The 24,215-nt window shown below is 42.9% G+C and overlaps 2 protein-coding genes across 3 annotated transcripts in view; one reads left to right on the forward strand and one right to left on the reverse strand.

Annotated features, from left to right (window-relative positions):
- Positions 1-4,018: 4,018 nt before the first annotated feature.
- NDE1 (nudE neurodevelopment protein 1) lies at positions 4,019-20,277 on the forward strand. 2 transcript variants are annotated; one of them, XM_075165091.1, is made up of 9 exons: positions 4,019-4,096; positions 8,986-9,114; positions 10,157-10,310; positions 13,506-13,654; positions 14,003-14,139; positions 15,191-15,370; positions 16,468-16,559; positions 17,604-17,740; positions 18,885-20,277. In XM_075165091.1, exons 2-9 carry the CDS (start codon positions 9,029-9,031, stop codon positions 18,976-18,978), a joined length of 1,029 nt encoding a protein of 342 aa, XP_075021192.1. In that variant the 5' UTR covers positions 4,019-4,096; positions 8,986-9,028; the 3' UTR covers positions 18,979-20,277. The 2 variants fall into 2 exon arrangements, with proteins under 2 accessions (XP_075021192.1, XP_075021191.1); XM_075165090.1 differs by having other exon boundaries at positions 4,044-4,265.
- Positions 20,278-22,326: 2,049 nt separating this feature from the next.
- The window catches only part of MYH11 (myosin heavy chain 11), a 63,833-nt gene continuing 61,944 nt past the window's right edge, over positions 22,327-24,215 (reverse strand). Inside the window, exon 42 of the mRNA XM_075165070.1 lies at positions 22,327-23,045. Within this exon, the coding sequence (XP_075021171.1) occupies positions 22,907-23,045 (139 nt within the window). The 3' untranslated portion in view covers positions 22,327-22,906. The remainder of the gene's footprint in view (positions 23,046-24,215) is intronic.

Below are 24,215 nucleotides of genomic sequence, written 5' to 3' on the forward strand. Positions count from 1 at the left end.
AGGCGGCTGTCGTAACGCTCCACTCCCTCCTCCTTCTTCTCCTCCTCCTCCCCGGCGCGCCGCGGGCCGGGCCGGTCTGGGAGCGGAGGCTTTTAAACCTACCCCAGGCCCGGGGCTCCCGGCGGCCGCCGGCCTGCGGGCCGGGGCGGGGTGGGGCCGGGCGACAGCCTGACCCGGGGTAGAGGGGCTGCGCCCAGCTGGGGGGTGCCTGGGGCTGCCCTGAGGGGATGAGGGCGGCACCTGAGGGGATGAGGGAGGCCCCGCTGAAGGACACCCGGCGCCCTCCCCGGCGGGACCGCTGAGGAGCGCCCCTGTTCCCCCTTACAGTGGGACCCCCCGCACCTTATACCGAGAGAGGGGGCGTCTCGGTCCGGGCACACCTGAGTCCTGGCCTGCGGGGCCAGGCAGAGCGGTAGGAGGGGCCTGGAGGGGCCTGGCCTCCCCGCAGGTACCTGAGCAGGTGCGCTCACCGCTCAGGCATGCGGCAGGCGATAACGAAATTGCCACGGCGTTGAACTGGGCTCTTATAGGTAATAATTTTTGATGCCTTGCGCAGAATTTAAGCTTTCACTTAGAACTTTTTTTCGCACACACAAAAAAAACCTTGGTAGGTTGCCAGGGACGGACAGTTTTAACCGTTTTTAAAAGCCTGTTCCCTTGAAGGCAGTATCTAGTCTTAAGCCCGAGGACAGCAGTTAAATGTCAGTACTGTTCAGAAATCTGCTGTTTGCTTATTTTAACAGAAATGTCTGACCTCTGTACTGTCTTTCTGTGGGACGCTTTGGGCATCGTTAGCTGTGTATAAAGGAATTCCCCAACTAAGATACATACAGCTTAAAAATATCAAGCAATTACTGGCTAACAAAAAAGAACAAGCTTCTAACGAGCCACTGGATTAGGCATTAGTGTGGTCCCCACCCCTTGATAAAACACCTGAAGTCTACTGGCCAAACAAGCATCAAGAAAAGGGTGGGCTTCCACTGCTACCTCAGTTTTAATAACTTGTCATTCACTGGGTCTGTTGATGTGGGTGACACTGGCAACCCGCTGAAGATAACAGGGTTTTATTCACTTTAGGGTTTTATAACATTCCACACTGATATTTTTCCTCTTGAATCCATGCGCTACTAATAGTCCTTGTCTCAACAACCCTTGCCTCTCTTTGTAATTTTACTTTTCTTGTCTTTTTACAGACACAGCTCTGTCTCACAATTTAACAGTTCCCTCAGAAGCCTGGGCCAAAGTCATGCAGCAAATCCGTATCATCCAGGCTGGGCTTGCTCCGTGGCATGCAGGTAGCTGAGCCTCTCAAGGAGGGGGGTTACTGACAGAGCAGAGTGAGGGTCCACTTTTTGGTGGCTCAGTATCTTTTGATCATAAGTGACGTCATGGTATTAGGCTAAGTTGTCATTTTACCTTCACCTTTGCCTAATGGGTTGCAGCCACCAGCAAGATTAAGTCGTCTTAGTGGCAATACTCATATCTACATCCAGTCTCGCCCCTGCTGCCATGGTTCACTCAGGGTGTAATGCTGCTGTGTATCAAGGCCTTGAGTGGTGTGATGTTTTGCTTTGCTTAACAAGCCAGTGGTATTATTGAGCATTTGACAGTTTCATCAGAAATTTGTCAGTTCAAGATATCAGAAGGGTTTTAAAGTAGTGAGAATCTGTTTCTTGCTTAAGCATATGCAAATCCAATTTTATTTATACAGACTGCAGAGAATTATATAACATCTTTAAAGAGACAGAAATAGGTTTCATTGATGTTAAATTCCTGCTCTTCAGTGATAGCAATATTTCCATACGATATTCTAATACACACGTTTGTCACATCTTGTTAAAAAAAGTAGTTCAGTAGTTTGTAATGACAATTGATGATCAGTTCCTGTTCCATCCATGGAGTCAGTGGTTCTGTGGTGAATTATTTAATTCTTGCAGCAAAGCAAATCTTTTTTCCCATAAGAAGCTTATTGCCAAAAGATAAGGTGTTGCAACCTGACCAGAACTTAAAGTGTATACATTTTTGCCCACTTAGCTTTCATGGAAGAATCAGTGTGGCATTCTCATTAAAATAACCAGCACATGAACCCTAGCACCACAAAAATCTGCTGTTTATTAATTATTAATCGGCAAACTAAAAATAAATTCATAAAATTACTTCTTCTACGCTAATTTTAAAACTGACAAATGTTCTCATTCTTCTTGCAAGCAAGGCAGTGATACTAATTATAGTAACCTTTTTTTAAACATTTATTGCTTGTGTACAGTATAGTGCTTCTGAGCCTCTGGCATTTGTTAGGGTGCTGTTACACGGTTTCGGAATTGGATGAGAGGCTAAACAGCTTCCTCTGAAATCTGAGAATTTTTGCTGTGTTTTACAAGTATTTCAAGATGAGAACTATTAAAAATACTCAGGTGTACCTTTGATACCATCTGTGTACTCACACTATCCTCAAAGATTTGTTCAAAGGGTTGAAAATGTCCTTTGTCCCAAACTTGCGAACAATGTATAAATTTTTTAATTACTGGGGACATACTACGATAGTATGTGGTTTATTTTCTGTAACTTATCCAATGATAAAAGCATTCTTGAGTAATGACAGAACTGCAAATTGCTATTAACCCAATTTTTTAAATACCTAATTTAGTTTTCTATTCATACTTGTATAATAGTTTGTCTCCATTTACTTCTGCTGAACATCTGACCTCAAAATATAATTATTTTGCTGAGTGCCTGACCTGAAAGTATAATTGTTTTGCTCACCCTTTTCAGTTAAAGTTATCTTAGCTGTGGATAGATTTCTCTTAGCGGAATATTCTTACAGAAAAGCATCCATCCTCTTTGTTACAGTCCCAGCCTTGTCCTACAAAGTCTTTGGGAGAGGCACATTCCCAATTTAGACAGTTAAGTCTTTTCAGGATCAGACTCTGCTCCAGGCCTGGTTTTGCATCACAGAAGTAAATGAAACTGGGATCAGGGCCCCTGCGTGCGGGTGCCTATCACCCAGCAGTTTGTAAAAGGTGCTGCAGGGGTGTGAAGTGATACTCAGTGACATATGGCCATACCTATGTGGGCTGGAGTGTATCTACACATCTGTGATAATTTGTGTTTTTGTTTTGACTCAGGAAACAAATGCCAGACACGCCTAATGACCAAGTGTTTGTGTACACTGTTGGGTAGGAACACACCTAGGGTGCTTGAGAAAGCCTCTGCATACCTCAGTCCCCTTCATATTGATCCTGCGTGGTGAGGGCATGGCATGTAATTTATTGCCTGCTTTGAGCTGCAGCTCTGTCCCATTGTCTGTGGGAAGCTTGTTCCCCCTGCGGATGCTTGTGGCTTGTTTTCTGGAATGATGACATCATGCTGAGATGTAGATGAGTGCAAGTGGCTAATATTTCATAGACTGCTTTGTCCTTGCGACATGGGCTTCAGTGACGCAGAAGCCTGTTCCTTGGTTGTGAAAAGGGGACTTGAGTCTAAAAGCATTGCACTGGCATTAAATAGTTACGGTCGCTGTCTCACTGCTTGCTCTTTCAGAAGAGCCCTTTGGAATTAAAAAAAATAGTATTTGATGGAAAGCTTTTCCTTTTTTAGAACATTTCAAGGGAAAACGTGTATTTAAAATTACAGCACGGTGGCAAATGCTGATTTATGCCTTAACATCTTAGAAGATGCAGGCCCTCGTGCCCACTGTAGCTCATAAAACACTGATGAAAGGGTTTAGCGTGGTTCACGCGTACCAGGGCTGAGCGTGAGCCTGCACAGCGCACGAAGCCGAGGGCGGGTCGTCGGTCCCTGCTGTGGGGGCCGTGGCTGAGGCTGGGGCCGGCAGCGGAGGGACGGGACGGGAGGGGCGGGGAGGGGACCGGAGGGGACCGGAGGGAAGGGGCGGGGCGGGGCGGGCACCGGCCACCGCCCCCAAGCGCCTTTTGAAAGTAACCAAAGTTTCCAATCCTTCCAGCAGGCGCGTTTTGGCGGCGCTGATTGGTGGAGCCCCCCGCGGCACGTGAGCGGCAGCCAATGGGGTGGCCGCATGGGGCCGGGCTGGGGAGAGCGGCCGCTGCCGGCGCGGAGCTCCGCGGTCTCGGCGGCGGTGAGAGAGCGGGGCTGACCTGCGCCGCCCGGCAGGCTGGCGGGAGGGCAGGCAGCGCTCTGGGGCTTGCCGCTCTGGCGGACCGCCCTTGCCGCGTGTAGAGGAGGGAAGGGCGGTTTCGGTGCGGCGCAACCCCTCCTGGTGTCCCTCGTCCTGCGGTAGTAACTGGGTAAGGGGTCGGGGGAGGCAAGGGGAGACGGAGCTGGGACCCTGCCTGCCCGCGGCTTCCCGCATCCTTCTTTGCCAACCTGAATCTCCTTCTGCTTCTGGAGTTGCTCCCGCGGCTGCTGGTGGGGAGGGGAAGGGAGCGTGGGAACCGTGCCTGCTGGCTTAGCTCCCTCCCGGCTTCGTGCTGCGAATGGGAATGGGAAGCCCCAGAGCGCTGCCTAGCTGACCTCTTGGCTTGCAGCTGGATGCATCAAGGTCAGGCATTTCAAGAGAGAAGACTTCGCGGAGTTTCCTTGGGAATTACTGGAAACTCGAAAGTATTGGAGCTGGGCTGGTATCTGAAAAGATGAGGGCTTTGCTGAATTAAGCCTTTTGGTAGGGAAGACCCTGAGAAGATGATAACTCTTTTCAGTGCTGACTGTGGGATTCTGTAATAGTCCTGGCACTCTGATGACCTCTTCCTTTTCTTTCTCTCTTGTGGTGATTTTCTTTTGTATTGCTTAAACAAAAGAAAATAGGCCCTTATGTTACAGAAGACCCTTGCAAGGGGACTCTTTTAAGAAAATGTAATTTTCATAGGATGGGAATGCAACTTTTCAGGAGCAAAAGGGGTTTTTGTTTTGGTTAAGAGTTAGGAAAAAAATGTCTAATAGGAGCTTCGTCATCTCTGCCATGGATAATTCAGTAGTATTTATGGTACTGTTTTACTTTTAGTTTTTTATTACAATATGAATTGCTCTGACTCAAACCATCAGGCATTGCTACAAAGATAGGCCAACATTGTTCACCAAGCTAAAATGTTGTGTTGTTTTGTTTTTTAAAAAAGAAGTATTTGGTATGCAGGATTGTTTTGAGTCCTTTATTCTATGACTGAAACAGGATCTAAGTTGAGGTCCTCATGAATTTGGTGAACTCGGACTCTGATCCCCAAATTGAAGTTCCTTCAATAATTTAATGTGTGGCTTTTCTTAATGTTTTCTTCCTTAAGAATTTTGCAATTCTGCTCTCACTTGTATGAAATTGTTTCCTGCAACGTTTATGCTGAGGTATTTTTCTCCTTGCAGAATTCTGTTCCCCACCCATGAACACTTCCACTTCCTGTATGATGTAGAGGTTTTGTAATGTCTGTGACCAGCACTTGGGCTGCTTGCACGCAGGAAGTCTGGCCAGATGTCTCTTCTGGCTTCATGTGTTCAAAACCAAATAAGGTGCAGCCAATGTGTGCCTGCTAGAGACTGTGACTTTCTCTCCTTGTTGTCTCCACATTTGCCAATGTTTAACAAAACATTGCTAAAACCTCCTTCACCCCCTTGCCCTCCCCCCTTTTGTAGTGAGCCTAGACAATGAGAAGTTCCTAATTGCTTTAATTAATTACTTTCCAGGCATTTTGCATACTGTCTCCAAGCTGTTGAAAAACAAGGGGAGCTGTTAAAGAATCAAGCAGGGGAAAAAAACAAAAAGTCAAAGCCCTACCCTTTCTGCAGGCAGTTTAGAAAGATTTATGTGAGTGGTTTTTGTTTTTTTTAAACAAATTTCAGAAAATCAAAAAAAGCTTTAATACTTTGTCTAAAACTTGGGATTTTTCTTTTCAGTTTAAGTTTGTGCCTTGCATCTTTGGTTAGTTTGAAAATCCCTGTAAGCTAAGATGTAGTGCAGGTGTACAAGGAACCTAATAGGTCTTCCTTGTGTGTTGTGGACAAAAAGCTTGTGCCTGTGGCATGGGACAGTAGTGAAACAATCTCTGCCATGTTGTGTCATCTCTGTAGAATAAGTATAGGTCCACAGTCCTTCCGTGTATTTGCAGTTTAACAATTAATTTTAAATTGTAAGTACTATTTAGTAATGGTAACCATGAAGCAGAGTGTGCTCTTAACAGATAACATCCTTAGTGGGTCCATAATCTCATGTTTACAAAGACATACTTAGAAACCGAAAGGGACGGCATCTTTATGCTTCTGTGAAAGTTATCAAGGTTCTGTGGAACTCTTATAGATATTATAGCTTGGTTAGGAAAAGTTCTTTTGTATGTGACCATACAATCTTAAAAAATGCAAATTGGTACATTCTTTTAGTCCTTCCAAAGTGCAGTGTAAAAACATATGAGCATATTCAACCTTTTGAGGCCAGTGAGAGCTGTGTCTTTTGGTTCCAAATGTCTTGCACTCCTTCATCTTTATTTTGTCTGACTTCTTTTTGTTGACTGTCTGAACACAAATATAGGATTTATTATACTGCTTGTGTCAGAAGAATTCCTCTTTGGAGACTTCTGAAGTATATTTTAATTTGTGTAGCAAAACCAGGCATACCCTGGGTGGAATCTCTGTTCTTGAAGAAATACAGAAACTTCCTGTTCTCTGAGTGGTGAGAAATAACCATCTCAAGGAAACTCTGGCTTGCTGTTCTCTGGAGTAGTTTGACCACACTAATGGATGCCGGTCCTTCTTGGTTTCTCATTGCACCTGCATCACTTCTTTGTGTCTGACCCTCCCTCCCTGTCCCTCATCTGTAAAAGAGAAAACTTTTTTTCTTTACAAATGTGCTGTAAGGATTGGTGTGCGTGTACACAGTGCCTTGAGTATAAGGACACGCTCATTAACATCAAAGGCACTTTCAGTTTGCTTAAAAATAGTAGAGAAGATGTGTTGTAAACTATCCTAGGTCAAGAATGTTAATTATGCTTGGTCGTGATTTTCTTTTTAATGGGCAAGGGTACTATTTGGAAAATCACTCCTCCTTACTAATGCTCCTTTTCCTCTCTTTTTCCCCCAGTGCATACTTGTGTAAATACATACAAAGAGCAGCAGCCTTGAGACTTCTTGCTGGAAGAAGTGGTTTTATTTGTTAGAAGAAAGACATGTAGCTTTGTCTAATTAACATTTTGTGTCAAGAATTATAAAAAATAAAGCTTAGTAACTTTTCCTCTCACCTGCCAGCTCCCCTTCTAAGTAACGGTGTAATTTCTGTGAGTGTGTAGCTGATACTGTGCATTGAGGTGTGTGCTGTGACACACTTAGCTGTGACAGCTGCTTATTCTTTGCTCAATAATCTCCTGAAAGTCGCCTAGGCTGTGCAAAGGACTTGTGCCTTGCAGCACTGCTTGGGTGTGTAAGAATTGGGCTTTAGATCCCCAGACTACTCTGAGTACTTGATACTGTTGTCTTAGTAGAGGTAAGAACTACTTATGTTTGTCTCAGTAGAGTTACCAGATAGATGGCTGTTAATCCTGTTTAAACCAGGTGATTTTCTGGAGAGGACAGTCCGAACACAGGTTATGAATAATGTTTTCCATTGAGTTCAATAGATGTGCAGTGGATGCACATTTTCTTTAGCTATGACATGCTGCTCAGAAGGTCTACTCCAGCATTTCCTAAGTATCATAAAGAAGAAGAGTAGAAGGCAGAACTGATGTCTAAATGATCTTTGAAGGCTTTGGCTAATTTTTTCTTCTTTATTCCATCAGGATTACCTCTAGGAAATGTTTTTCTCAGTAGATCTGGAGCTGAAATTTGGTAGAACGACTGTGTTTCCTCAGTCATTAAATTTCAGGGATACAGTTTTCTGACAACTGCCATTGTCATGAATTGTTCAGCTCCACCTTTATTTATTGTCCTTGATCTATTTGGGTTTCTGTTAAATTGATAATGTCTATGTGGAATCTTTGCCTCACCCAGGGTTGCACATGGGCAGGTTATCCAGAGCATTAGCTCTGATGTTTCTCCATTGTCAAGACTAACTCCTATAAAATGATATTTGCTAGTTACCTGTTTATTAGAGTGCATCATGCACATCAGAGGGCATTTATTTAATTGTGGTGTCTAGATACTTAAGTCTTCAAGTGGGAGTGACCAACTTAGGGTTCTTGATTCCCCTGTGGTTCTTTCATGTGTTGTTCCCATTTGGGACTAAGTCCTGTGACTGGGTTTATGCTGGCACAGGGACAGCTGGATGGTCTGGATTGCTCACTGGGTTGCTGCAATCTATCTGCATACCTAGTCCAGCCAGGTGGTATGCTACCAAAGCCTCTGTGGAGTTTTTATCCTCACTTCTCTGAGAATTTCTGGAGCTCCCTTCTCCCATGGCTCTCTGAGGTATCCAGGTATATTGTGGCTCTCAGCCATATATGGATTATGATATTTCAGATTTAAAGACAGGTAGTTTTGTCTATGTTGACCTAGCAAGAAATTTTTCACATGTCCAGCAGTTATGTCGACAAAAAGCTTAGGTGTTCCTGGAAATGTTAATGCAGGAAATTAGCATCTTGAGTACCTTCTCTGTGTCTTTTTGAAGTTTCTCTTTAATTTCAGGGTAAGTGTCGTTGGGGTTGTTGAAATTGACCCTAATTGGACTGGTTTTGGAGCTGAAGCTGTGCCTGAGATGTCTTCTCTTTCACTTGTGTTCTGTGTGTGTTGGCACAGCTGCGGCTAAAGTTTGAGGTTTGGTGCCCTGTGCTATGTAGTCAGAGAGTGGGGAAGGTGCTCACTGCTGGGGGTGTGGTGTAAGCATGCAGCAGCCTTGGGAGAACTGGGGAAAGGGACCTGATTACTCGGTAGTGAGTCTTTCACATTTATGGTATATCCAGCGGAGCCTTGTCAAGGCTGGTCTTTAGTTTGGTCTCCAAGTGTGCAGTGACTTCCTGGGAGGAGGGGTGCACTGCTGAGCTGCAAAAAGTACTGAGGTATATCACTGCATTAGCTCTTATGCTTGATCCTTTAATTTTCCAGGGGGGGGAAATGAAACAGGAGTTTTAAACTTTGAGGACTTATCATGGAAGACTCGGAAGGACATCACTTCAGCTCAGTGGAAGAGGAAACCAGATACTGGAAAGAGCTGGCTATGAAATACAAGCAGTGGTAAGGCAGTGGCTTCATTCCTCTAAGTTGTTTGATAGAGTGCGTAAACACTGCATGTGAAGACGTAGATAGCACCACATAGGGAAGTACATTCAAGGTGATTCAGCTATCTTGAGTGGTAGCAATAGCAATGCTTCTGCATAAACTACAGCAGCCCAGAGTCCTTTATGCTTATTTGAGCAGTGAATCTGTGCTGCTGTGGTGCTGCTGGTTTTGGTCCCTGCTCTTGGTCCCGGTTTGAGTAGGACTGTGTGTGCTGAAATTGTGCCTCTGACTGCAGTCTGTGGGCAGCCTGGGTAAACATAACTCACTGCGGAAGCTTGTTGGGGGTGGGTGATCCGGGCCATTGCATACAGAGAGATGCTGCTGTTCACTCTTTATCTCTCTGTGTGCATCAAGAATGCTTTGACAGCACGTAGATGAAGGAGGATCCCTGGCTGAGAATGGACATACTTTGCTCAGTATGTTGCTCTAAATGCAGTAAAGGGTGAAAAAAATCCAAACTTTTTAGATGCTGATATTGGTCGGTCCTTTCTTAGACGAGGTGTTTAGACCTTTCAGTGCTGCTTGTTTAGCTTGCTGGAAGATTATTTCAATAGAATTGTTATATAAGAATATAAGAACATCTTTCCTTCCATCTTCCTCTTTTTTTCATTTTTTATTGTTAATTGCAAATGGCTTTGTACATATTTCCAAATAAATAATTGAATAACAGATTAAATATGCAGATGGCAGTGGACAATGTACAAGCTAAAGAGACTCCACGTGTCCTCATCATCTATAGTGTGAAGACAGACTTTGGGATTTTTCTATTTATTTGGGCTTTTTTATTTGTTTACCAATTTGCTATGGGGTGGCTTTCCATGCTTGAGTGGGACAAATTTGCATATGGTCCTCTCTTCCTGTTGAATATGTATGTTGGAGAAGGGCATAAAGCCTTTTATGTTAAGGGGCAGTATTTTTTTTTTTACTTTGAGTATACAAGAGATATTTTTTTTCTTTGTTCATTATGATGAGTGCTGTTGCTGGAATTGCTCTCTAGTGCTGAAAATACACAGGAGGAATTGCGTGAATTCCAAGAAGGGAGTCGAGAGTATGAAGCTGAACTGGAGACTCAGCTGCAGCAAACAGAGTCCAGAAACAGAGACCTTCTGTCAGAAAACAATCGTCTGCGAATGGAACTGGAGTCAGTGAAGGTAAGAGTGGATGATGCATGTAGTATCCGTACATCCTAAGTGCAAAGGTGAATGAGACAGGCATGTGCAGATTCAGCTTGCCCTTGTGGACGGGGACCTTCAGCATTACAGAGAAATTGAACAGAAAACTGCAAAAAAGAAAGTCTTGAAAAATTAAGAAATATCAATCTGTTGTCTGCTTTGAGGGTGCTGGATACCTTGGTAATGTTCCTGAACCCCTGTTTGCAAGTTGCGGCTATGTGTCAGGACAGATTTGAGAAGGGAGAAAATTGTTTGCAGTAGAGTGGAGAGTAAACATGAACATAACAGAGCTGCTGTTCTATTCCTTCTTTCATATACTTAGTGCTTTTGTTTGCAGCTTTCCTGCTGTCTGCACTGCGCAGACACAGATAGTATTGCAGAACAATCAAAATACAAACATTCCAGCTGTGTTCTTGCATTACATAAGAAAACTCAGTAGTTTTAAACCCTTTTTACATAGTTGTTTATTTATTATCTGGCATTCCAGATAAGCTGGGAAGCAGCAGCCGCTGGGTAACACATAGAACTGGGCAGCGTAAAACAGTTTCAGTCCTGGTTTTGTTACTGAATCTGTCTTACTTGGGGAAAAATAATTTACCCTCTTTACACTTGGTTAGCCTTCTGTGAAACTAAGAACCAGCTGAAAAGCATTAACTTCCATAATTATAAAACATAAGGGATATGAATTTACTGAGATGGAACATCTTACCAGAGTGACTTAAGAAATAATGAAGCTAAATAGAGTATGAAAAGTGATGAGTCTGCCTCATTTCAGTCTCATTAAAGACGCTGCTAGTCCCCTGTGCTGGCTGACAGGTTTAGGAAATACTGGTAAGTTTTCTTAAACTTGAAAAAAAATTGTCACTGAAATTGGTGTGCCTTTTTAAAGTTTGATCATGTTGGCCTTTTGCTTAAAAGTGAGGTATAGTCACCCGGGAAACACCACGCTGTATTTTGTAGGGCTAGGTCAATATCTGTGGAAGCAGAGATTAATTTAATTACACTTCTTCTACTCAATTGGATGCAATAATGAGCTAATGGGAGTGAAGGTATTTGTGTAAGTGATTAATCGCCGGATTAATCCAGGTTTGCAATGCCTTTTGTCTAAACTGTTGTCCAAATTACTGTCTTAAGGAAATACGCTTCCGTTCCAGGCAGATGTCCTGCCCCTCTGGCACCAACTTAGTGATTCTCCTCCCCTCCGCCACCCTACTTTTTGATAGCAAAACCTCCAAGGCTTGTTTCATTGTATTTGTTATGTTGCACTGATCTTTGTTCTTCTTGTATTAGCGCCTTAGCAGTATGAAATGCTCTGCATTGTATGGAGTATTGGTCTGCTGTTCCATGTAGCCACATAAACCCATGGAAGCTGATGGGTTTATGGAGAAGGCATAAGTTTGACAAAAATAAAACCTGCAGCTCACTAATTGAGGAGGGTGTGGACTATTTTCTTTCTCTAGAGGGGCTAGGATGAGAGGAGGGAACAATGAACCAGCCAAAGCAGTCAAGAATGAAAATAGTAGGAAACAACATAGAACCTCAAAAAGTGGAGGGTAAACAAATTTTAGAAAATCTTGAATTATTGTTCACAGTAGATAACTTTATTAAAACATATTCTGCTTGAAACAAACCTTTTAACAATTGGCTATTCATGCAGCCTGAAAACTGCAGTAACAGCCTGCAGTGAAGGAACAGAGACTCCATTGATGGCCAGATCAGCTGATAGTTTATTACAATTGGCTAAAAACAAAGACTCAAACCTTGCAGTTCTGGTCTTTTATCTGAATCAATTCAAGAGCAAAGCATTAAATTCGTGAAGCTATTGAGCAGCAGTGTTAACTGAGCCCATCAGGAGTTGGTGTCTGCATCTGGGTCAACACTAGTGAACTTTGCCAGGCCCACACAGCTTGTGCTTTGTGCTTACCAGCCTAGTGTGTGTGCTTGCTCCCCTCTCAGACACCAGAGTTCACATTACCTAAAAATAAATGGAAATAATACTTTGGAGGGTTTGTTTAGAGAGTCCTAAAAAGCTAGTTGAAAGTAATCTGCCTGTTAGAGCTTGGGGGCTCTTAAGTTCAGCATGTAACTATGCTTCAGAGATCCAGAATTATGGCAGTGTCACTACACTATAATCAAATAAGAATTCCTTAATTCAGAATGGGTATCTCTTTCCCTCCTCCTTGTCTATGCATTTCATGTGCTAAAATAGCTGTCTTCAAATTATCAGTCATGCTAGACTGATGGCATGCATGACTGATAGTCATGCCATTGTTTTCAAATTCCAGTGCATGGATTTGTTTTTAGTGACTTCAAGTGTGTTGTACTTAAATTCTGGATGGAGAAAGCACTTAAGGAATGCTACTTATACAGCAATCTTGGAGTTTCAAAAAAATCTCTGGCATGTTGAAGTGATCTGATAGCACGGTGACGGAGTGTAAAGCATTGCAGTAGATGGTGTGCTCTGAAACTTTCCCTGTCACATGATGTGGAGCTAACTCCACATATAGCAGTAATAGCAGGAGAGAGATATTTGATGGAGAAGCTAACCCTTCCTCCCTGCCTGTGCCTCTCTTAAATGTACCCTTGTGTACATGCTGTAAAGGGAGACAGAGTTTGTTTTAGGTTCACATCCAAAGCACGTTGCATAACTGCACCTGAAATGTTTTGTGATCTAGAACTCTGAACCTGCTTTGGGCTAATAAAACCACAGGGGCAGTGGAGAATCCTGCTGGTTCCACAGCAGTATGTAGCAGTGTCACGCTTGCATATATTTTTTTTCTTGTTATTTAGGCTCTGAAGTACTGCTTGACTTTTTATTAGAGTTGAAAATAAGTGGCTTCTCTTGCATCCTGCTTTGCGTGTTGCTAAAGCTCTTGGGACTCAGAAATTATGCTAAGCCTCGCTGTCTGGGAGAGCAAGGAATGGCCCTGTGCTGTGGAGGTTGGGAACTGCTCCCCAGCACCATTGTTTGAGAAGGAGTGACAGGAAGGGCTCTTGTCTGCTGGCAGCCCAGAAGTATGTGAGCAACTGGCTTTGTTGGCATTTTACCATATGTAAGGTGATGTTTCTCAAAAAACTTCACAGCATTTGCCTCTGCCTTTAAAGGGGCTCAGACAAGAAGGAGAATGTGCATTGCTAAGTCACTGATACGCTGTTTGATTTGCCTTTGATTAGGAAAAGATAGAAATGCAGCATTCAGAAGGATACAGGCAAATCTCTGCGCTGGAAGATGACTTGGCACAGACAAAAGCTATTAAAGATCAACTTCAGAAATACATTCGAGAACTTGAGCAAGCAAATGATGACTTGGAAAGAGCAAAAAGGTGACCCATCTTCTGCGTTCTCTTTTTCCACCTCTGTTCTGTCCTGTGAGCATGATGTCACTGAGCTGAGCTGTTTGTGATGCTGTGCTCGTTAGCACTGCCATTCTGAACTAATCACTTAGGTGATGATTGTGGTGAAGAGGTTTGTGGCAGATGGGAAATGCGATAGATTTTTTTCCCTTCCACTCCCCCCACGGCACTCTTTCATATCTTACAAGCTAAAATAAAAAATAATAATAAAAGGAAGCAAACCACACAAATGCAACATTATCCCTTTTCTTGTGAGAGAGGGAGTTCCTCTATGTGCTTGAAGGATCTGGTAGTGACATCTTGTGCACTCTTTTTCAGAGCCACTATAATGTCTCTGGAGGATTTTGAACAGCGTTTAAACCAGGCTATTGAAAGAAATGCTTTTCTGGAGAGTGAGCTGGATGAGAAGGAAAACCTTCTGGAGTCTGTGCAGCGCCTGAAAGATGAAGCTAGAGGTTAGACAGAAATTATTTGTATCATTCCCTTTCTCCCCTCCTGGCTTGTAGCTGTTCAGCCCTCTCCATATATCTTAGAGCTTGGCTTTTAAGTTGCATATTTTAAATCTGCTATCTGAAATGTGGAAGCAAATGAGGAAGCTTCAAGACTGTTCCCACACACACGTTGAACTCCTAACCTTGTTCCAGAACAGCTCACAGAAGCTGTTCCAGCCTTCTCCTAATCTGTGGTTATGCTTCAGGGCCTTAAGGGGTTAAGAAGAGCCAGTCCAGTTGGGGCATGTGCTGATCTGGCTTCCTGCAACCCATGAAGGTCAGCTTTAATAACCATTAATCTCATTGTTTCCTGGTCTATGAAAAGTGGAGTCAACGAAACACTGATGCGGCAGTAAAACAGGAAGGCTGTGACTAACTTCTAGTTACCTTTGAATAAGGTGCTAGCTTCTTGATATCTGTCAATGAGGCTGGGTGAGAAGAGAGAGCTGGAAAAACACCTTCTATTTTTAATTCTGCTCAGTTTCTGAGTGGTTTCCATAAGCTACAGCCAGGCTGTGGACAGAAGTGCTCTATCCCTTGGCTAGATAGTGGTGTGGCTTCCACCTGGCCTCAGCTCACGCTTCCTTCATGTGGAAACCAGGGTAGAAGAGAAAAGGGTACAGTAGGTAGGATCTCAACCTGGCAGGGAGCTGGAATGTAGCCAAAGTGTGCCAAGTTGCCTAGCCTCAGTCTTGATGTGTCTCTGCTTACCAGCCTGTAGCATTTGGAAAGGAGTTAATTTCCTGCCTCGAAGGGAGCCCTGTTGAAAGGGTATGAAAATTAAAGCCAGATAATAGCAACTGAACTAATACTACAAAAACATCTTGAGCCACAATCCTAGAAAAGCCTTTAGTGATCCTCGGGATTTTGAACATATGCCTGGAGTAATCTTTACAAGGATGTGACTTTACCTCCACAAGAGGAACAATCGTTTGAGCAAAATAAACTTTCTCACCCTTTTTTATCTTGGTGGATACATACTCCAAAGGCTTGCTTTGTGTTGCTTCCTTCATAGATCTACGACAAGAGCTTGCAGTGCAGCAGAAACAGGAGAAACCCAAAACACCGATGCGAACTACCCTGGAAACAGAAAGAACAGACACTGCAGTTCAAGCATCCTTATCTGTGCCTTCAACTCCCTCGATGCACCGGGCACCCAACATCAACATACCCACCCCTGCGACATTTAGGAGAGGTGACTGACAGGGAACCAGCACAGAAATACGATTTGATGCTCTTGTTTTTACTATAGTTTCTGGCTAAAGGAGGAATGAGAAGAAGGGAGCAGAGTTGAGTGTTTCAGTTAAATACACCTAAATCCAGTCACCATGGTCTCAGTATTCATAGACTCTGATTTTTGGGGTTTATTCATGGGCTGTTCATTTCCATTTGACTTGAACTGTCCAGTAATAATAATTGTGAGGGACAAGATGAGCTGTTGGGACTTTACTATTAGTTTACAACTGGCCTAGAGATGTTGAGCTAACTTAGGGGAAGGATTTTAAAAACTTCAGTGTGATCTTTAGTGTCACACTCATGTTACTTGAATTGGCTTCTCTGTGAGAGTAGGTGCTCTTTGAGAGAGGCTTTCTTTTTACTCTGGAACAGCAGGACACTGACAAGTCATCCTAGCTGTCTGTACTAAATGGCTATATCTCTGCTTTCATGTCAATAATATCAGTTACTTATTTTTTGTGAGCACTGATTATTTAAATATTACTAACACTAACTCTCCCATCTTCTTACTTAAAAAGCCAGAAATTTGTGTAACTGTGTTCATGTGTATGCATAAATGCAGGGAGTTTTACTGTCACATTCTGATAATTTGATATTATAGCTCTGAGCACTAACAAAGTTTGATTGTGGGCTTTAGTGTGCTTAATCTAAAATTATTGTTTTGTGTGGAGGAATTAATGTTTCTGTAAAAGTGAGAGGATTTTGAGATTTGTAGTAAAATGAGAGATGATGGTCCTCTCTGAGGACACATCCCCCTGGTCCCACTGCAGCAACAGAGATGCAGAGTAGGCTGGTAGAACAGATCTCTAGAAACCCAAGCCACAGCACATCTAGAGACTTTAGCTTAGGACAGTGTAACTTGAGCTGCGTCAGGGAGACAGTGCTTCATATTGCTAATGGATATGAAAGATCTGGAGGTGAGACACAAAAAGGTGAAGATACTGATGTTTCCTCTGCTCTGTATGTCAGGCTGTCTTCTGACTTCCAGTGTCAGTGGTTTTGTTTTTGTTTTGTTTTTTTAATGACTGATGTATCCTTCTTTAACCTGGCCTGCAGGTCTTGAGGACAGTTACGGTGCAACTCCTCTCACACCTGCGGCAAGAATATCTGCACTTAACATTGTGGGAGACTTGCTGCGAAAAGTAGGGGTGAGTGATTACCTGCTAGCAAATGCTCTTGGAAAGGTAGAGCTGTCTGAAACTGCAGCCAGCACTATTTGTGCTGCTGCTCAGGGGAGACTGGAAAGAGTATCTTGCCCCCAGCTTGGCTAAGCGTGGCCTTGAAATTCGGTCTGGACTTTGTACTTTTCTGACCTATCCCCAAATAAAGATGGGCCCTGCTCTGCTTTTCTGAGATCTTATCCACATGGGGATAAGATCTTCCTCTACAAACTTCTGAAAGCGCATGTGCAGAAAGAATAAACCTGCATGAGTAAATTAAGAAGGGATCTGTTCCTGCGAAAGGTAGACAAGAAAGCAGGCTGGTGCCTACTGTCCAGAGCGCTTGTGGTGAAGTTTGCCTTAAGAGTCCAATAGTCTTTTGAGCAAGGCCTAATGTCATGTTAAGCTGTAGTTTGACATTTAAGATAGTGCTGATGCTGGAAAAGTTATACCATGACTTCCTTCTGTTTTCTCCCTTATGCCCCAGTGCTGTGTGGGCACAAGCGTTTGTATGACTTTGATGGGCTGAGCTGCAGTACTGGTACAGCTGAAGAGTAACCCAGCGACAAAGGTGGAGTGATCTAGGATGGGAGCATGTGGTGGAGAATAGGGTATCTGTGGCTCAGTTCCCTTGGGTGTACCACCTAGCACATACAAACTAATATCTGTCTAGGGGAGCAGATAGTTCAAATGAACATTTAGTAATCTAAAAAGTGATGCCGGTAAGATAGATGTCAAAATCTCTGAGGAAGCTGAAGATTTTGTGTTCCTGCTGGTGAACAGCATCAGCTCCTTAACCTCCCCTACAGAAACAGAGATTCAGCTTTAGAGAGATGACTGCCTTCATCTCTTCAAAAAATCAGAACTCATGTGGCACTGGGGTCTAGCAGGTTCCTCTACTAGACAACTCATTCTAAAAGAAACAACAAAAAAAACCCCAGACACTATTAATGCCATTTTGGTGTGCCACAATGCCATCTTGTGAAAGAGAAGGGTGATATCTGACACTTGCCTCATCTGTATTTACATTAGGCTTTGGAGTCCAAACTTGCATCTTGCCGAAACTTTGTGTATGACCAGTCTCCAAACAGAACCACGGTGTCCATGTACATGAACAGAGATGTCCTTGAAACACGCCTGAGTCCTCATCAGCCGCTATGTGATACAGGGTGAGTGCTGTTCTCTGCTGTTGTGTCTTAGTGAGAACTGTTGGTGTTAGAACTTAATGAGTGGTACTGTTCTATTTACTCTTAAGTCTTTGTTTTGGTAGGACAGATTTCTTTTCAAAAGATGTGAAATTTAATTATTCGGGATTATGATTTGAATGTTTCAGATTAGTTTAAAATTTGGAATCACTAGCTGCTGAAATTCGAAGACTAGCTGGAATCAAGTTTTGAAAACCACAAATTCAAAGCAAATGTAATACGTGTATTTTATTATAAACCCAGTGTTTAAATGGGACAAAGTACAACAGAGGAGGTCTTGCTTATTGGCTCAATTTGGTTTATGCTTTATGTTCTTGTACAAGTGATGTCTCAGGAACATTACGGCATGGGGACTTCCCTTATCACAGTTAAGATTCTCATTTATGGGAGAACTGGAAGAAAGGCAAATAATGGGTTCACTCAGTCCGAATACTTTATGGTTGCTAAGTTGTGTTTCCAAAGAGCCGTTGACAGGAAGTTACCTGACTCAAATTATAAATTTGTCTTAACACTTGAACTGGTTGTCTTTCTTTAAACAAATGAAGAAAAATCAGCAAGGTTATCGCAAATTGCAGTTCAATGTCTGCTTAAACCCTGCCAATCCTGTACTGCACATTCTTTAGATTCTCTGTAAATTAAGTGCCTATAGTACAGTTTGTTCCAGACAATTATTCAGCTAGACCCTTGCGCTGGGAATACTGGTTTGTCCTGTTACCCAGTGCCCAAAGTTGTTGTGTTGTGGAAGGAGCGCTCCACATTGTACTTGCTACCCCAGCCTGGAGAGAAACCTCATGAAAGCTGCTACAAGAAAGCCTCAAGGGCCATACATTTACATATTAGTGCAGCTGTAATGCTAGAATGCATAATCTACTGCTGTAATGCTAGAACTGAAATTCCAACACCTGTAAAAGATAGCTTCTCAGTACTGAGGGGGAAATGGAGCCTTGTGTTAGAGTGGAAACTTAGCCCAGTTAAGTAACTGGCTCAGAGTGATATTCTTCTATCTGTTGATTTCTCAAGCTGAGTGGTGTACTCTGGAAGTGACGAGTTAATCTGAAGATGGTAAAACTGAGCAAGAAATGCACCAACTTCTATTTTGTATTTGCAGGTTAGTGAAACGCCTGGAGTTTGGAACACGGCCTTCAAATATTCCGGGACCAATGAGCCATCCCTCGCAAAGTGTTGTCAAGATGCTGCTATGAAAAGCCTGGCTGGCTTTGGAAAAGGGAAAAAAAAAAATTTTAAACTCTAGTTTTAAAGAGAATATCAATGAGCAATCAGGCAGCAGTCTCAGGGTAGGTGAGAACTGAACAAGAAGCTGCAACTGGCAATGGCCTCCTGTGGCCTTGCCCAGTCTGGCCTCTCGGCCGAGTTCTGTGAGTAGTGTGGTAAAGCAATGCTGCCTAGCAGTGCAAGACTTCGAATTGCTTCCTACATCAGTTGCTGTAAATAGCTCCTTGAAAGTTGCTTCTTTTGACACTGCCAGTCAAAGCCATTGTCCCTCTACCTACAACAGAGACAGTATTCCCTATGCAGCTCCTCAGGCTTTGGCTTCTAGTGTTAATACAGCACCATGGTGTTCTGGCTTAAATTCTGGTTGTGCTGGCTTTCTATCATGGGTGTTGTGTGCTGCAGTCACCCGAATTAGAGGAGTGTTTTTATGTGGAGAAAGGTGTTTTTCTGCGGGGAAGCTGCTCATCTTTGTTGGATGTTTGCTGGTCAGAATCTTGCTACACAAAAACCTGCCTCTATAGTGGTTTTGTAAGCAATGATTTGCCATTAAGAACAGGTCGTGGTTAAAGGTGAGGAATGCCTCGTGCCTAGAGTACTCATGAGATCCCAGAGAAAGGTAGGAGACTTTGGACTGGCTTAGCGTATGGACATCTTTTTTTGCCGTGTTGTGGCCCATAAAGCCTGGCTGTTGTAGGAAGCAAGAGACCTGATTAAGTTCCTAGTTCTAACATCTTAATAGGTGGCTTTTACTGCTTTCCAAACCTCCCTTATTAATGTGCCTTGAGTATTAGTGATTTTTTTTTCTTGTTTTATTTTTTATATGAGAATATATGCTTTCAGCTGTTACTAATTTAGAAAAGTTTTTTAACCTTAAAAGTCCTTTATGCTAGACAAGTGTATATGAGTAGATAATTGTTTTTAAATCAGTTTGTTTTGCCCTATAGAATATTACTACTTTTTTTTTTTTTTAAATGGAGTAGGTTCACTCACAGTATTAATGTACCTTATGGAAGCCTGTACTTGCAAAAATAATCATGACTAAACAATTTTTATGGTTTTTGCGGGGGGTGGGGGAAGCTTACTTCACAAAAGAATGCATAAATGGGTTTGGGTTGTTTTGTTTCATTTTTTAAGAAAATGCTGTGAAAACAGCCACTGATGCATCTATTTCTCTGGAATAGGAAATAACCACAGATCACTCCCATTATTCAGGCCATCTACAAAGTTGGCTTAACCGAGGAGCAGAATAAAGCTTATTTTGAATGCTAGTTGTTGATTCATTTTGAGTTTTTTTGCAAGTTGCCACTGTGGTTTATGCACAGATGTTTGCTGCCAGTTTCTCATCTGTTTCTGATCAATGAAGCTGAAAAGAGACACTGTTTGTTTTGCTGAATCATATGCAAAGATTTTCCTGCATCTCTTTCTTCTCATGGTTTGCTACTCTAAGGAATGTAAATATTGCCATAGCTAAAGATGCCTCTGGGATTTACAGTGCTTAGTATTGGCATTGCTCTCTCTTAAAATCTTGAACTCTGGCTGTTTTAACATGATTTCTATCCTCTCCTCTCACACAGGGTGTTGACACTCTTTTCTTACCCATAAGGAGCGGATGTGCGTGGTCTGCTTGGTTAGTTGTGCTGACACATGGACTATGGTTCAGTGGACTGTGTAGCCTGGATCAGTCAAGACAAGTTGCATTTTCCTTACCTTGCCAGAATTTGCCTGCTTGATGAGCAAATTGGCTTGCAGTCAGATTGAGACAAGGTAGAAAATTGGAAAATTGTGGCTGTGTATTTTGTATTTCACAGATATATTATTAATGTGGCTACAGAAATAGTCAGACAGACTATGGGTGGATATGCTATTGAGAATTATCAAAATAATATAGTCCAGAACAGTCACCTCTGTAATGGTACAGAGAAGAACTTTTTTTGGGAGAGGAACTTATTGCAGATGGATGCTTTCTGTGGTGTTACTAAAGAAACTCTGACTCCCTATTTTGTCATAAGCTTTGCAGAGCGGGGGCTGGAACCTGAGTTTCTCAAGTGATAGGGCAGTACTCTAACCAAGAGACCAACCTCTACCATCATGCATGTGAATTTTTTAGATTAATTCCTTTTAGAAGGGCTCCATGTTCAGTTTGCTGGTTCTGCACCAAGCATTCGTGCTTAAGACCATTTCATATGAAGTCTGACTTCCTTGGTCTCCTTGTTCCCACACATGCAGGCTCAAAAGCTGTGTGCTTAACAGCCAGCTCTTGAGCATGTTTACAGAGCTGGGCTGCATGGCTGATCAAGCAATGAAAGGGTTTTATCTGATAGCTCCTAAGCCCCCTCCTCTGCAGTTTGTCATCTTACTCGCTCTAAATGGATTCTTATTTAAACTCTTCCTTTACTCTTTGGTGAGTGGACAGAATTCTTTGGGCTCCGATTCTGCTGGCTAAATAGTGCCTAGTCTGAATCACCAGTTCATGATCTCTGTGCCTTCTGGAACAATGCTTAGATTTAGAAGATGATTGCATTAGCTGTCAAGGTGAATGTTTTTGCATGACTTGCTCTCCCTGTAGTCACACTGCTTAAGGTTCACTTGCTGTACAATCCAAGACATCGAGTAAACTCGCTGTACTCGGTTCAGAGTAATTCTACACCTGGCTTTGCTGTGCGTGGCTCTCTACTGCCCCAGTGTGACCACAAAGGTAGCTGCTATCCGACAGTACTAGAGCTGCATGGATTTGTGGTAGGTCCTGGTAGTTCCGAGGAGCAGGCTGCAGTCCTGTTGGAGTGCTCCAAAAATAAAAAGTAACTGCATGCTGATCCTTTAATGCAGAATAGTTTGGCTTGGATCACTGTGTTCAGTGTGGGCTGCTGTTTCTAATTGTTTTGAGCCTGCCTTAGAGGCTTTAGTTGGAAATATCCCTACGCATACAGACTTCAAGGGTGGGTTCAGTTGCCTAAAGACAGACACTTAGGGCCCTGCCTGCTTTCCAGCTGCTGCACCAGAATGCTGCAAGTCTCCTGCAGGTCCTGTGTCATCTCTGTCCGCCCTTGGATACATCCTAGGAGACCTCTAGGAGCACTGTGTGTCCATGAGGTAACCAAATCTGTCCCAAGAACTTCATGTCATTTTACATTCAGCTTAGTGTACATGCTTTTAAAAATTCCTTCAAAAGCAATTACTTAGGAGAAAATAAGGTTTTTGTTCTAATGATTACAGATGACCTTTTCTAAAACGTTTTTGAGTTGTAAAGAAGCTCTACTGCATGCCCCATTCCCTTTGAGCATCCTATATTGCACACAAGTGACACCTGTACACAAGAATACTGGAATAGTTTTATAGCCTTTTATTAGTGTGTAAGCACATCCATGGTGCATATAAAACTGTAACATTTGACTTAATTTGAACAAATGATATTTTATTTTTCAGTAAGTGATTAAAAAGGCACTTCCACTTTGTGAATGGTGCATCAGGGGTGTAGTAACCAGGAAAAAATCCTATATTAATTGAATACTCAAGACAAAATTAAAGTTTAAGAAAAGATTAACTGACCAATGCCTTTTTTTTTTTCCTGCAAAAGTCTCACAAATCCTGTGTAAACTATAGTTCACTGGGATTTAAATCATCTGAGCTTCTAGAACTCGCTTTCTGGAAGATTCTCAAAGTGAGTTACTCTGTTTAAAAAAAAAAAAAAACAACAACCCACCTTTTCAAATATACTTCATGGTAAAATAAGTTTTGGATTACTTTGGTAACATCAACCTATACATTGGAGACAAGGCAGTTGTGCTTTTATCATTGTCAGAGGAGTGGGTGTATGTGACCTTGACACTAAGAGTAGACTTATACAGTGCTAAATATCGTCCTCCCTCCCCTTGCTGCAGTGCAAATTTTTAAGCGTGTTTATTCACTGGCTTTTGTTCCATTGAAATCTCCATCTCTTGCATCCATTTCTTCATCAGCTCCTTCTGTTGCATTCTCAATTACTCTTCTGCCTCCAGATCTACGGGGTGGGGCAAAAGATGCTGGCTCATTTCCCCTCCTGCAGTAAGAGGAAAAAAAAAAAGTAAAATCAGGTGTTAGGTCATTTGCAGTCCTCACAAATAAGCAAAAAGTTTTGTAGCAGTACCTGTGGGGCTCATGTTTTTAAGTACAGAACAGCGAAGAGCTGTGGATCTCTAATACAACTTTTTCTTCTTTAGCATATAAGAGTAACTTGTGGACAGGTTGAGACTCCCAGTTGCTTGGAACTGTGATGGGATTCCTGTTCTTGTGCTTAAAGTTCTCCTCTAAATAGTCTCATCTGCCCCAGTCCCCCCCTACTGTTCCCTTCATTTCACTGGTTTCCCCGGTGGGGAGTGCAATTAGTTGTGCTTGGAAGGAATGGGAAAGGGGGCTGCTCGTACCCACAACAGCAGGGGAGTGTCCTTCCTGTCCCTTTAGAAGAGCAAGGAGGGAGAGAGCGAGCTTGTGCTTCCTGACCTTTCTTTGAATTTCTGACCTGCAGTCTGAATAAGCCCACCAGTTACTGAAGGCCCATGAGACCTGGGACTGGAGCAGTGCTGTGGATGTCAGCAGGCGTTTTTGAGCCCACAGTCCCTCCCTGCAAAGGCTGTGTTGGCCAGAGCACCACAGGTGCTTTGACACGTATGGCATCCTAGGTTGTGAGTAGCTCCAATCTCTTCCCCCAATGGAGAGAGGAGACCATTGCTGCTTTGGAACTGCACTGTAACTCAGGTGCTGACACTTAACAGTGCAAGTGTCTTGCAGAAGAGCTTACAGAAAATGCTTTTTCCCATCTTGCCCCCTTTTCTTCTCCCATCTCCCTCCCATCCCCATATATTTCATAGCCACAGCCCAAGGCAGGGACACTTTGGTCCTCAAGGTTAATTTTTTGGGGAGGTGTGAGCAAGTGAGACAGAAGATGTGTTTGTCTCTTCTTGGCCTCCATTGCTACTGTGCTACAAAACGCTTAAGTTTTGTAACATGGCCTCTCACTTGCCCCTCATTAAGCAAACCTTTGTAAAGGCTTGAGACCACAGACATAAGCAATAACATAAATTCATGATCACTGAATGTTGTGCCAAAATTACTAATTTGGTGTTAAATACATCCGAGACTGCACTTTTGGGTACAGCAATCATGCATAAATATTTAAAGGCTTGTCTTGTCCTTGCAAAAGACTAAGCCGGTGTTGTCCTTTCGGAAGCAG

The sequence above is a fragment of the Calonectris borealis genome, chromosome 16, assembly GCF_964195595.1.
Source record: "Calonectris borealis chromosome 16, bCalBor7.hap1.2, whole genome shotgun sequence".
Classification (NCBI taxonomy): domain Eukaryota; kingdom Metazoa; phylum Chordata; class Aves; order Procellariiformes; family Procellariidae; genus Calonectris; species Calonectris borealis.